The sequence below is a fragment of the Hyperoodon ampullatus genome, assembly GCF_949752795.1.
Source record: "Hyperoodon ampullatus genome assembly, chromosome: 3".
In the NCBI taxonomy this organism is placed as follows: Eukaryota; Metazoa; Chordata; class Mammalia; order Artiodactyla; family Ziphiidae; genus Hyperoodon; species Hyperoodon ampullatus.
The window spans coordinates 62,431,954-62,446,684 of NC_136916.1; the positions used below are offsets into that span (position 1 = coordinate 62,431,954).

Consider the following 14,731-nt stretch of genomic DNA (forward strand, 5'->3'; position numbering starts at 1 on the left):
AAGTCCCACTGGATGGTAAACAAATGCCTCCACTCCCCCAGTCTCTGCACAGGGACTCCCTCTATCTCCTGCTTTATTTGAAAGCTGACAGTCTCTCCTGAGGCCACTTCTGTGGACCTCATTTGTTCAGATCTCAAGTGACCAGGAGGTGGTGTTAATATTCACCTGGGCCTCCACTGTCATTTCTCAACATTTTGCTTATGTTTTGGGGCAAAAACAAAAAATCCCAAGCAAAATAGGAATTCTGTTTGATTTTGAGAATCATGGCATCCAGGCATCCAGTTCACTGTCTTTTTTTTTTTTTTTTGGTCATCTAATGACTGACATCTGACTCACTTCTCAGATATCTTATGTGTAGAGTGGCTTGCACTCTTTCTCTCCACTCCACGCCTAGCATCCTGGGTGACTTCATTGGCCTTGTGGATGACCCATCCCTTGGCGACACTGCCTCTGCTCTCCTCCTTCTCCCTCCCCACCACCTTCAACACCTAGGAGGAGATTGCATGGCAACATGCAGGGCAGGAAAAGACCAATACAGAATAGCATTCCCATTGATTCCTTCCTCCCATTGAAACCTGGAAAGAGGCAACTCTCTTTTGTTTCCCAATTAGTGGTAAGGTTGGGGGTGTCTTCTGTGTGGGAGTTTCTCAGCTCAGGATGGCCCAGGAGGGCTGAGAAAAAGGGACCAAAACACAGGTGACCCTTATATAGAACATAAGCTAAAGGAATAAATAAGCTTCTTGGGGTTTTTAATGTTGCCTACTTCAGCTTCCTAGTGTTGGAGAGCTGTCTGTGCATGTGCCGGGGGTTATAACTTGTAATAAGGAGCCTGGTAATCTCTGCTTGAGTCACTGCTTACTTCTGTTATCTAATTACATCACCACTTCTGGTAATCTCTTTTTTTGGCCACTTCAAATCCTTTGTGGAAAGCAGCTTGGTGTGTGTGTGTGTTTATCATATGCAAGCTCAATGCAGGCAACTGGATGGAGCTGAGTCCAGAGCAGTAAGAAAGAAACTCCCAACATTTCCAACACGTATGAGTAATGCACCCCAAGGCAATGCACCGAAGACTACTATCTAAAAGTTTCTTGGTTTCCTTAACTCTTCTGAAACAGTAAAGTTCTAGTGTTGAATACATAATCTTCTCTTTTATGCTCCTGCTTCCTTTCTCATACATAGTGCATTTACTCTTTGGTTTTCTTGAGTGCTCCAATTCCTTGACACTCTCCTTTTTATCTTAGTCATTCTGCCCATTGTCGATTTATTTCCTTCCCTATGTAGACTAAACCACATGATTTACCACTTCAATAAATTCACTTTTCAGAATCCTTGAGTGCCTCAGACCCTTGTCCTTTTGCTTCTTCACCTACTCCTAGAAACTGGGTCACTGCAACCATCTACCATCTCTCTTCTTACCATGCATTGCCTGATGGAGAAAAATCACAAATATATTATTACTACTGATAATTTCAGCTGGGCTCATATATATATATATATATATATATATATATATATATATATATAGTTCTTTCTCTTAAACCCTTCTGTGACTCTTTCAAACATTTACCACTCTCCTCAAACACCCTACCACAACCCTTCTCTTCTTGCAGCAGATGGCCTTGTTGCCTACTTCACGGAGAATATCAAGCCACTCAAGGACAAATTTTGTATCTTCTTACAACCCTATTTGCCTATACTCATCTTTTCCTCCTTCTTTTCTGGCTCTTCCCATCCAAGCAAATCCCTTGACCAATATCTAAATTCCCTTCCATAATTAAAAAAATCTTTATATCAACATCAAATATCTATTCCTTAGACAAATGTTTATTAAACACCAGGTACCAGGCTGGGCAATTGAGATATAGCGACAAATAGAACCCATAATGCCTATTGAATTGTTTGGCACCTCTTTTCCATGAATTTCACATTCCTCCTTTATTTATTTGGTTACAATGGGAGCTGTCATATTACTCCCCGAATGATTTGGAGTGGGCATCTAAACCAAGATTGGCAATCAATCCCTTCACCGGGAAATTTGTAATTGGGACTGACAGTCAGCATCACACGGCAACAGAGTAATTTGGAAGTTGATGGTAGTGGCCGTTTTCTGTGATGTGGACCAAGACACGCAGAAAGCCATTCTGTAACAAGAGTGAAGCTGAGGCAGATTCAGAGATATGTACAGAGGCAAGGCACTTTCCAAAAGAGGACTTTCTGGGTTCTTTAAGGTGCTCTAGGCTCTGGTTCTATTCCTGAGGTCCGGCTGCATCCTTGCTCTAAGATTCCAGGGTTCTTCCATTAAAATTTCTTTCCACTTAAGATAGTATTTTGTTTTAGGTTTTTGTTTCTGCAATCAAAAAGCAAGATCCTGGGCTTTCCTGGTGGCGCAGTGGTTGAGAGTCCGCCTGCCGATGCAGGGGACACGGGTTCGTGCCCCGGTCCGGAAAGATCCCACATGCCGCGGAGCGGCTGGGCCCGTGAGCCATGGCCACTGGGCCTGCGCGTCCGGAGCCTGTGCTCCGCATTGGGAGAAGCCACAACAGTGAGAGGCCTGCGTACCGCAAAAAAAAAAAAAAAAAAAAAAAAAAAAGCAAGATCCTGTCATTCTTACTGGAAAGCTGGACTGCCTTGTTTTGTGACTGCTGTTTGTTGGAACCCAACCATGTATCCTTTGAGGATAGAATTTTAGAGGACTGGGTAGTGAATGTCAGAATACTGCCTCTTATTTTCAGTCTTCATTAAGGTGTCACGAGAAGGGAACATGCTCAAATACAGCTGAAAGCTGCCGGGAAACCACAAGGCCAGGGTGTAACTCTGTTCTGTGAAGTCCTTTTTGCCTATTGCCAGTTGCCTGAGACTACTGAGGTCAGATAATCACGGGCTTTACTGAATTACAGCTGCCAAATTATCTACTACGCTTTTTCTACAGCTATCAATTATTCCCTTTCTCTCTTGAATCTTCAACACTTCCCGCTATATTTGCTCCTTATATTAGCATTGAAGTCCACAGCCCTCTCAACAAAATCCTAGATTTCACAACTCTTTCTTCCTCCTTCTTCTTCCTTGAAGAAGTTGTTCATACTCAGTGACAAGCTGTAGCAATCAGGTGGCCTTACTCTCTGCTGTAACTGCACTTACTAAGGTTGTTCATGACCAAATTCAACGGGTGTTTTTCAGGTCTTACCTTACTTGACCTCTCAGGAGCACATGACACTACTGACTGCTCCTGTATTCCTGAAACACTTTCTTTCCTTGGCTTTTGTGATACCATATGCCTCTGGTTTTCTTTTACATGTCTGCTTGTTTCTTTGCAAGTTCCTCTTTCTGTTCTATACTTTAAACATATTGGTGTTCCTCGGGTTTGGTCCTAGTCCTCAATCCTCCTTTCTGTCCTCAACTTTCCTGGGACAATCTCAACCACTTTCTTGGCACTACCATATATACCTGAATATAAGACCAACACCTGCCTTCTTCCAGCACACAATAATCTCTTGAGGGAGTCACCTTATATTCTGACCCTTAAAAAGTCCTTGAAAAACAAAATGCTCTTTGGGGGAATACACATTAGCATGCAATGATCTCATTCAATGTTCATATAGAAGTCACCTGACAGAATTGGTAAGAAAGGAAGGAAGGAAATTTAACACAGATTTAGAAATTAGTTCTAGAGAAATTCCTTCACATTTGCAAATATTGGATGTCCTTGTAAACAGGCCTTTGAAAGATGATATGGATGATGATATGATAGTGAATACAATTACAGGATGAATGATATAATGTGATTAGATACAGCGGCCTGGAATAAAATTCCCAGTGACAACACCATATATAGGGTCAAAAACTTAGGTGGAAGTGAAGATGACTGTCCTTAAGAACTATGTCAGAGATTCAAAATGTGACCCTGGTGATCATAAATCACTGTGAGGAGTTTCAATAAAATTATTTTAAAAATTACATTTTATATAATATGTAACTTAAAGTATTTAAGTATAATTAAGTTAATACAGTGAACATTATAAGTAGATCCTTGATTATTTCATCTATATCTCTAAAAATTTATACATGCAAGTTGACCACAAAGTTTTATTAGGTGGTTGGATTTTATTTGGGAAAATGGGGGCTCACCCTGTATTCAAAGGCACCTTATATCTGGGAATATATGGTATAAACTGATGACTCACCTCTCTCTGGCCCAGTTCTCCCTGCTAAACTACAGACACAAATAACAGTTTACTGATATTTCTACTCAAATATCACATAGACACCTTAAACTTGTCCAAAATTAAACTCACTGTGCCTTCAATCTACTCCTCTTCCTTGGTCCCTTCTCAGTGAATGTCACCACCTTCATTCAGTGGCCCAAGCTGAAATCTATCACCCATGTCGCCTCTCTCCCACACACCCCTGTGGTTTCTATCTCTTAAATCTCTCTCTTATCTGTTCGCTTCTCTTAATTCCCTCTGTTTTACTCCAGGCCACCCACATTTCCTCCCCAGACTACTGTTAACAAAAATCTAAACTGGTTTTCTTGGTCTTGTCTCCTTTTACCCTACACTCCTTGAAGCAGCCTGAGTAATCCTTCTAAAATGCAAATCTGATGTCAATTCCCACTGCAGGGGTAGTCAAGTCCTTCCCTTCTTCTTCCACATTCGTCTCGGTTTAGAGACTCATGCTGCTTCTCTAATTCCCCAGCCCTCCTCCTCTTTCCTCCCTAGTGCCCCCCCCAACAATTTAGTGAGATTAGATGCTCTTACTATGTTTTCCCACACTCCTTATCTTTCCCTACCATAACACTCTTCACACTTCTTTGTTATAATTGTTTATCTTTCCTGCTAGGCCTGGAACCTTGTCTATATGGCTCACCATTGCATTCCCCTAAGAGAGGGCAGGACCTGAGACATACGAAGTGCATTATAAATATTAAACGAAAGAACCAATAATCTTGTTATCCCAGTACCCAGCATATCTGGCAAATAAGAGGTCCTCAGTAATATTTGTTGAGTCAATAGATTGAACTAAAGATGTGTGATTAACTAAAGCAACATGTAACAAGCAAAATTAATACTGTGAAGGCTTTGTCCTTAAGGAGCACATATCCTTCTTAACTGGGCTTAATTAGAGATGGCTCCCTAGAACAGGTGGCTTTTGGAAGAGAAAGGGAGAAATAAAAATTCTTACCTAGTGGAATGTAAAGAGCACATGTAAAAATGTCAACATCTGTGCAGAAGAAAATCATGTTCTTAAGACCTGGGTAATTCCTAGTTTAAAACTGCTGTGACTTGGGAGTGTTCTGTACTGGGATCTACTTGTCAAGGAGCTAGCTTTCTTCTCTACCTTGGATACTGGGATTCAGCCAGGGAATCAGCTGCAGAATCTAATTACTGCCAGCAATTAAACACTGAACTATATTGCCTCTCTAAAGTTGAAAAATAATCCTTTCACTATAGAGAATAAGATTCTTACCAAGTTTTAGATTCATAGGCTTTATTAATTTTTACATTATAGTACTTAGAATAAATTTCACAAGAATATTTGCTCTAGTTATTTTTGGCCTGCACTTTGATAACTTACACTAACACAATGGCCAGTCTGTTTTCTTTGCTGTAAAAGTTTCTTTGTGCACTATTCCTTGAACATGGGTCTCACGTTCTAACTTTACTCAGATGAAAAAAAGTGTTAATTTCATGAATGGTTTAATATCACTTCGTAGATTAATAGTTTGGACTACATAAAAATACGTTGGCTAGCCGTATAAATGTGGATTGATGTATTAGTTGGAAATCTTGTTTGGAGAATGAAAATGATAAACAAGATGCCTAAGAAAATGTTTTCTCAGAGATGCCTTACTAAAGAAAGGAGAGGTTAATTACTCCAAATGATGATTTTTAAAGGGAATGTCTACAATGTCGGTTACATTGAAACAAGGTGAAGGATTCAAGTGTGTGTCTGGGTTACTTTACAATCTTACTCTTGAACTGTTATAAAATCTGTAATTTTTAATCTGGGGCTTCATTTATTAGTGGTTTATTAGAGTGGATTTTGTTAAAACTGTGATTTAAGCACAAGCCAGCAATATACGATTCGGTCACCCTATTTTACAGAAGGTGCTTTAAACTTCTGATTTAATCCTGATACACACAGTGGACTGATAAATTAACTAGAGAGTTCACAAAGGTCATACATGAAAAACAACCTGATTACTTTATTAGCCACAACTCATTTATAAATGCAAGTTTCCTTTTCAAAGTCACATTATGCATTTTATACTTGATACAATGAAAATTTTCCAGACTTAGAAAAGATGACTGAATATTAACATTTGCCAGGCAATTTACAGTTTCCAAAGAGCTTTCTCATTAATTACCTCAGAAAACTGAATAATGATGTGATTATTAAAGGTTAATTAAGCAAATACTTGTGAAGTAATTGGGAGGTAATCTACTTCTAATGTAACTGGTCAAGCAGGGGTATTTAGGAAATATTTTTGCTGGTTAACAAGTCTAACCAAAACAAAAAGATATTTAAATTGTTTCCCTAGTGGAAAACAATAAGCCCGTGTCTGCTCTTTTAAGCGTCAATTGTTTCAAAGGGTTCCTGATTCCACCGTTTTGATGGTTTGAGAGGTTTTATGAGGACTCTGAGCTTATCCCTCCCAATGTTACCGCAAACCTCACACTGCTTTCTGCCACTTGAGAATAAAAGAAAATATCTGAAGAAAGTAATTACGAGAAGGCACAGAGGGCTGTGGAAGTCAGAGAACTAGCCATCTACTTGCGGAAAGCAACACATTTTGGTTACTGGGTATACGGTACAGTGAATAAAAATCCAACTCATATTAACAATCGAACATGACTCTCCAAGTGCATAACTAACACAACAAAATTTTCCCAAAATATTTTCCATGGGTGTAACTTAGAAGATTTTCAGTATTCTCATCAGCAGTATAACTCCAAACTGCTTTCTCCTAACTTTGGGTAGCCTGGGTGCTGCCTCACGATTACCAAGTGGTTTAAAATCACATCCCTCCTGCTCCCGCTTTACCAGCGAAGAGACGTGATTTCCAGGTACGAAAATGCGAGGTGGCCCGCAAAAGTAGAGGTAAAAGGTCTCAGTTACAGCCCGAGGATCAGCCCTGGGGAGTCATGGGGCTCGGCTTAGGTCCCCGCACTGGCTGGTGGAGTGGACACCGGGCACCTTTGTCTGCGCCCTGCTTCCCTGGACCCGGGCGGAGAGCCGCGGGTGGGGGGGGGGGGGGCGGGTCCAGCGGTCCGGGCGGACCCGGCACTGTCCTGGGTAAGCTCGCGGCGAGGGCGGCCCGGCCGGGAAGCGGGAGGTCAGAGGCGGGGCGGCGGGCCCCCTCCCACGGGAGCCGCGCCAGGTCCCAGCAAGAGCCGGGAGGGATCGCTATTGTTTTTGGCTGGCACGTTAAGTCCCCACGCCGACCCTCTGCGCACCCAGGTTTCCTCCCGGAGGCCATTCGGCTTCCTCTGAGGCCCTATATAGGGGCCCTGGGCCCAGGCTGAAAGAGGTGCGCGCCCGCTCCGGCCTCCCGGACAAGCCCGGGCTCGGAGCGCCTCTCGCCCTCAGGTCTCCGTAGCCAGAGGCGTCTGGAGAGGTGAGGCGAGGGGAATTTCTCCCCGGTGCGAGGAGGAGAAGGAGGAGGAGGAGGAGGAGGAGGATCCGCTTCTCCGGGGTTTCCCTGACGCCAGCAGCAGCGCTCGACGCGCGCTCCCCGCGCCTGTCCCCGGCTCCGGGGACAAGGGGGAGGGGAGCGTGCCCGCCGCCGCGGCCCGCGAGGCGGCAGCCGGGATTGGAGCGGGGGCGGGCCGCGCGCGGAGCCGAGGGGGTGTGGGCGAGGGAGGCGCGCGCCTGCGCGTGCGCGGGGGTGCGCGCCCCGGGTCCCCGCCCCCCACCCCTGCCGCCCGTGGTCTCCGCCCCCCTTGCGCTGCTGTGTGGAGCCGGAGTCGGCGGTGGGTGGCGGCGCCTGGAACCTGGAGACAGACCCACCTCCCCGCCCCGGAATGTAGTGACTCCCCGCTCTCCGCTCTCCTCCCCTCTCCTCCCCACTGCAGGAGGGAGGCGCCCCCGAGTCTCCCCTCCCGCGAGAGGGGCCGCGCGGGCCGGGCCGGGCCGGGCTGGAGCAGCGGCGGCGGCGGCGGCCGCGGGAGCCTAGCCTGCAGCGAGGGACCGGCTGAGGCGCGCGGGAGGGAAGGAGGCGAGGGCTCCGCCGCGCTGCCGCCGCCGCCGCTCGCGGGGAAGAGATGGCGGCGGAGCGGAGAGCCGGGCGACTCCTCAGCACCTCCTCCTTCTGGCTCTGCTGCTTGCTGCTGCTCGAGCGCCGGGCGTCGGGCGCCGCGGCCGCCAGGAGCGGCTCCCCGCCGCAGTCCCCAGGTAAGCGGCGGCCGCGGGGTGCGGGCCCGGGAGGCGCGGGGTGGGGGTGGGGGCGCGGCACCGGCACCGGCGGCGGCCGCTGCGGTGGTTTTGTTTAGGATCCAGGAGGAAATGTGTAGGAACTTCTCTGCCTCGTCTCGGGTTGCCGAGGAGAAAGGGGGTCGTGCAGGGTAGAGAGTGAAGTGGGCAGGCGGGGGCGCTGCTGGGGGAGGGGCGGCCGTGGGGGCGCATCGGGGGCTCCGGGCTATAGTTCTGCGCTTTGTACCCGGAGGCAGGTTCACCCCTCGCCTCCCTCCCCTCCCCCAGGCTCATCCCACTTGTAAGAGTGGGACATTCTTGTGCTCACACAAGCACCAGTAGAGGCCACTACACACCTCATTAAATAAACAATCGTACGGCCAATTCATTAATTTTCAGGAAAGGAAGCGGGAGGGGGGCTTGAACTCCGCATTCCCTGGCCAGGGATTTCCCAGCTGAAGTCGCAGGGAAGCGCTGGTTGATCTCGAGGGACTCCTCGTGCGGGATTTGTAGCCCCGAGGCTGTGGAAGAGAGAGGGTGTCCGAGGGACACGGTTGTCCCCTCATAACCAGTGGTGTTGACTTAACGATGAGGGCGCCTTGGAGAACAGCTCCAAGTGATTCTGTTAGTGTTTCCGTTATGAAAATGCTTGTTCTTTCCTGGGAATTACAACTATATTTACAGCCTGTTAACTGCTCTTAACCTAGGGAATTGTCGAAGCATCGGATTTTAAGTACTTGTACGTTGTTTTCAAGTGGCAATATTTAAGTATATTTAGCTGCAAAAGCCATTTTCAGTTTTTCTATATCATAGATTATTGAAGTCACCTGCATTCCTGTTTACTTAAGGGGACCAATTAACAAAACGCCAAACCTGCCCGTAAGGACCTTACAGTGTAATTGCGGAGCGGGACGCACTCAGCAGATGAAGGACAAATTAGCATGTAATCTGTTTAAATTGTTTGACCAAGGTGGTGTATCGTAAAACTTGACAACTTTCACCTACTTGCATGAGATCTGAAATTTCTGTATTTGAAAGTCATCTTGTCAGGCACAGTGGCAGCTTCTATTCACTAAACCATTACTTGTTTTTCCCTGGTTTATATTTAAAATCACACTGCAATGTAATTTGGCTGATAAAAGCTTTCTTTTGATATTCTTACAGAGTATATGTAGCACACGGCTTTTGCCAGTGTTAAATGCTTTAATCCTGAAGTACCAATGGGTATTACCGAAACAGCCACATACAGCTCGGTGCTTTGTGACCGCCTGGAGGGTGGGATAGGGAGGGTGGGAGGGAGGGAGACGCAAGAGGGAAGGGATATGGGAACAGATGTATATGTATAACTGATTCACTTTGTTATAAAGCAGAAACTAATACACCACCGTGAAGCAATTATACTCCAATAAAGTTGTAAAAAAAAAAAAACCAGCCACATAAACAATAGTGTTTTAGTATCACACTTGCACATTCAGCCTGGAGTACACATGTTGGTCCTGAAATGTAGGTAACGGATCCAACCCTTTCTATTGTTGTGGATAGGCAAGAAAAATGTAACTATCTTGGAAGACTCTTATTTAATTTTACATGTAAAATTTTATATGTAGTTCATCCTATTATGTGTGTGTTACTGCTTAAAATTTTGTCAATAATTTTGTAAGTAAAGTGCTAGTAATTTTAGATTAATAAAAATAATAAGTCTCTTAGGAAGTCATAACATCTGTCTCAACATTAATTCAATTGATGGGCTTTTATTTTGTGCTGATGAGAGGTGTAAAGCATGGCTGAAATGTGCACTTTGCCTTCATGTAGTTTGCCGTCTGGCCTGTGGGTAGGAAAGATAGCCATTTAGCCACTAATTATATAGTAATTAAGTTGTTGTGATAAGCACTACTGAGGAGAAGAGTAGGTTTTGAGAAAGCATATACTGCAGGGACCTAACCTAGACTGGGTGTCAGGGTGTCTCAGAAGTGAGATCTGAGTAGGAGTGGAGGTGAGGAGAGTCACAGCTAATTAGTGGTATGGTTGGGTCTAGAGCACGGATCTTCTGATCCTGTGCAGGGTGCTTTCCACAAACCATTCTGCCTCACTGCAAAAGGGAAAGGAATAACTGCAGCAAGGAAGGGTTGGTCAGTTCTTTTGCAAGCTGCAGAGACATCAAGGGGATTGAGAAGGGAGTAAGCAGCAGTGGAACAAGCTGTTTCAATAAATCAGATGTCATTCGTAAGTGGTTTAATTTTTTAATTTCTGTAGAGGGGTAGCTGAGATACCTTTCTGTAGGGGATTACAGTGAATAGGTGGTAGGGTATGGAGATATTTGGTAGTAAAAGGAGAACAATAGGATGTGGGACAACAGGATAAATGGAGTGTTTTTCCAACATTGGGTAGACATGAGGTGGAGGAGAGAGAGAAGGACTGGTGATAGAAAATGGTCAGCAGTGGCAGAAGGTTGGAAATGATTAGGCACATAGTCTGGCTTTAGGAAGCAAGGAGGGGCAGATTACTGAAAAGATATGCAGGGACCTAGGGAAAGATGACATGACAAAGCCACCCGTGCATTGCAGGTCTTCTCTAATCAGAGGGAACAGGTTAAGAAATGGTGCTCAGGTGGGATTGGGATGCCAGAATGGAGAACGTTAGGAAGACAATGTGAGAGCTTATTTGAAATCAGTTTGAATTTGAAGTAGACTAGATCAGCTATTTTTACCATTTCAGCATCAATTTTTTGTATCCCAAGAGCAGAAATAGTGAAAAGTTTTAATCCAGTATTGGTTGCTTCTGAGTTACATGAAATATGTAGAAATTGTTTTTTAAAACTTTTCTTAGAATAATCAAATATCCAATTCTCTGATCAGATTGCAAAAGAACATTTGATGTCCTAATGATGCTGAGGCTAGCCTTGACCTAGACTTCAGAGGTGTACTATAGAGGTCATGTAGCTATACTTCTCATTTAAGGTAAGAATCCTCTTGTCAACATCCTGCATAGGTGACTCTGTCTGCCTGAATCATTAACTTGATGATGTGATTCATTACCTCACAAGGTAGTCTATTCCTGTTTTGAATAACTTCTTATAGTAAACTTTGCTTTATGTAGTACATTTAACTTTAATTTTCACCCTCCCCACCTTCTTGAATTTTTTTTTTATCTTCTCCTGGCTTTTTTTGGCGTCACCCTATCTCCCGATTCATCTCATACTCCTCTGATCAATTCTTCATTTGTTTTCAGGTTTTTCTTTCATATTCTCATCAAATATTGGTATCTAAGGTTGATCTCATTCTGTATACTTTACTTGTGTTCAGTTGCTACTGTAAGCTAATGACTCTCCTAGTCCACTCTGCTTCACGTGTCACTCTGTAGCTTCACTGAAGAGGTACCTTGCATTACACAAGACCAAAGGTAAACTCATCTTTGTACCTCTTCCCTCATCCCCTCTCTCCAGACAATAACAAACCAATTTCTGGTCCAGGACTCTCACATTGTTTGAATGATTGCGTGGACTTGTCTTCCTTTGTTACCCACCTTGGACATCACTGTTCATCACTCAACCAAGTTGAGATCTAGAAGTCAACCTGGACTCTCCTCCTTCCCTCTTTCCCATAGCCAGTAGTTCTTGATTTTTTTTTTTTTACCTCCTAGATATTTCTCGAATCATCATCACTCCACCTAGAGTAACAATAGTAGCTCTGTAAATTAATCTCTTTATCTCCGCTGTTAGCCTCTAGAAGTCTGTCCTCCTGCTAGAATGAACTTTCTTACATATTTTTCTGAGCATGCCACTCTGCTACTTATAAACTCTTAGTTAGTGTTCTGTAGCTTGAGTGTTAGAGTCTGAACTTCTTGGCATGAAGATTGTGAGGCCTTTTGTGTTCCTTATTACAGGCCTCCCACACTCCCAGCTTAAAGCCTCATCTCTTGGCACTTCTAATGTGTACCTGGTGCTCCACCACTCCAGGTTAACTGCAGAGCTTCAGGTCTCCAGGCCTTTGCACATGCTGTTCTTTCTTCCTGGTTTTTTTTTCTTTAAATAAATTTATTTATTTATTTATTTTTGGCTGCATTGGGTCTTTGTTGCTGCGCTTGGGCTTTCTCTAGTTGCGGCCAGCGGGGGCTCATCTTTGTTGTGGTGCATGGGCTTCTCATTGTGGTGGCTTCTCTTGTTGTGGAGCATGGGCTCTAGGCATGCAGGCTTCAGTAGTTGTGGCACATGGGCTCAGTAGTTGTGACGCCTGGGCTTAGTTGCTCTGTGGCATGTGGGGTCTTCCTGGACCAGGGTTTGAACCCGTGTTCCCTGCATTGGCAGACGGATTCTTAACCACTGCGCCACCAGAGAAGTCCCTTTCTTCCTGTTCATGCCACTTCCCACCTACTCATCTGTACAGTGCATTTTTTTCTACTAGCCCCCTCCCGCAAAGAGAGTTAGAGTCATCATTCTCTGTGTGCCCATAGCTTTCTGAGTCCTTTTCATCTTGTGTTACTTATTTCTTGTCTCCTCTACTAGTCTGACCCTCTTGAGGATTCGGACTTTTCTTACGTGGTGTAGAACAAGCATCTAGCACAGAGGAGATCCCCATTAATTGTTTATTGAATGAGTATTGAATTTCTTTTAACTCCCGGGCCTTACAGCACAAATCTGATTCCTTTATATGATGGTCCTTCACATGTCTGATGACAAAATTTGTGTGTGTGTGTGTTGCTCTCTCCTTCTTTCTAAATTAACCATCCTAATTCCTTCAGCCACTCTTCATCTTACTTAGTTTTTGACCTTTTGTGAGTTCGGTCATCTTCTTCTGGATATGCTGCAATTTTAATATTTATTAGTTTTGTCATCTTTGGAAAGATCAGTGATCATACTAATTGATCTGTAAGCAGAGACCGATGCCCTGCTTTGCCCGCCTAACAGGATGAAGTATAAAGGAGTTCATAGATTTCCAGGATGAATGTTCAAAGGAGATAAGAAATGTGACCGCTTTTGGTAAACCATATGAAAGTTAATATGTAGAATGGTGAAAAAAGACTTAGGATATGGAGGCAGAGGATTTGGATGTGACTCATGGTTCTACACATTTCCATATATCTGTTGGGGGCTATAGGCAGGCAAGAATAATACCTTGTTTACCTAACTGAATTGTCAGAAGAATGAAATGTAAAATTGCTTATAAACTGTAAAGTACAGTGTCTGTATAGAATGGTTTTAATGTTCTTTTGTGAACTTAAAAATGTAGTATAATTCTATTAAATTTTTTGAAAGTGTAATTTTTTTCCAGCAATTGATCATTGTTGGTTTCTTCTTTACGAGTTTTCTCTATGCTAATATAAAATATAGGGGTAACATTAATCTCATTATGTGGAAGTTCTGTTTATCTATTTCATAGTCTTTCTTGCCAAACCCTTCATTTTATTACTGACTTTTGTGTGGTTGGGAGGTATTTACCATGCCATTGGTAGGCATTTTGGCTTCTAGGTAAAACTGCATCAACAATAAGAGAGCAGTCAGTGGAAATGACTATAGGTAGGATATTATTGACCCAGAGAGCTAATGAGGTGAGGAAAAGTGTTTATGATTTTTAAAAATTGACTTTGTCATGGGACACAAGCCAGTGAAAGATGATATTAAAATATAACCCCAGTTTTGGATCTGTTTAGAATCAAAGGCGTTTTTTGACTAAAAATTTTGAAAACAGACAAAAAATTTCATTTAGACCCACTGGTATAATTTTGGTATATTTCTTTCTAGTCACTGTCTATATGGCACATCATTTTTATGTTGTAATCATGGTGTATGTACAACCTTATATGTGCATTATTCCATTTTTCTTTGTTGCTGCACTATCTTTAAATCGTCAGTTAAAGTAAGTTTTTTTAAAATACTTAAATACATGTTTGTTTGAAGTAAAAAGAAAGTACATAAAATAAAACTTCCACCAACAAATTCCTTTTTTAACCTGTAAATAACCACTGTTAATACTTTTCCTTCTGTATTTACATATGTGTGTATAGTTTTATTTTTTACACATAAGCAGGACCATACTACTTATTGTTTTTCAACTTGTTTTTTACTTAATAATGCATTGGAGATCTTTCCATACCACTGAACACAGATTTTCCTATAATCATTATTTAAAATGTCTGTATACTATTCCAGTGAATGAATATAATATTAATAGTGGCCAATAAAAGTATTTATTGAATACTCACTGAGCTGTAGGCACTGTACCACTCTCTATTACATGCATTTAATCCTTTATACATCCTTGTGAGGAAGATGGTAATATCTCCCCATTCCACAGTTGAGGTAACTGAGTGTCAAATATTAAGTGAC

At 43.2% G+C, this 14,731-nt stretch overlaps 1 protein-coding gene across 4 annotated transcripts in view; it reads left to right on the forward strand.

The window, feature by feature from the left end:
- Positions 1-8,261: 8,261 nt before the first annotated feature.
- The window catches only part of NEO1 (neogenin 1), a gene marked incomplete at both ends in the record, with an annotated part of 236,626 nt that continues 230,156 nt past the window's right edge, over positions 8,262-14,731 (forward strand). For all 4 annotated transcript variants that reach the window (XM_079699465.1, XM_079699467.1, XM_079699468.1 and 1 more), the window contains one exon: positions 8,262-8,391. In XM_079699465.1, coding sequence (XP_079555591.1) covers positions 8,262-8,391 — 130 coding nt within the window. The remainder of the gene's footprint in view (positions 8,392-14,731) is intronic.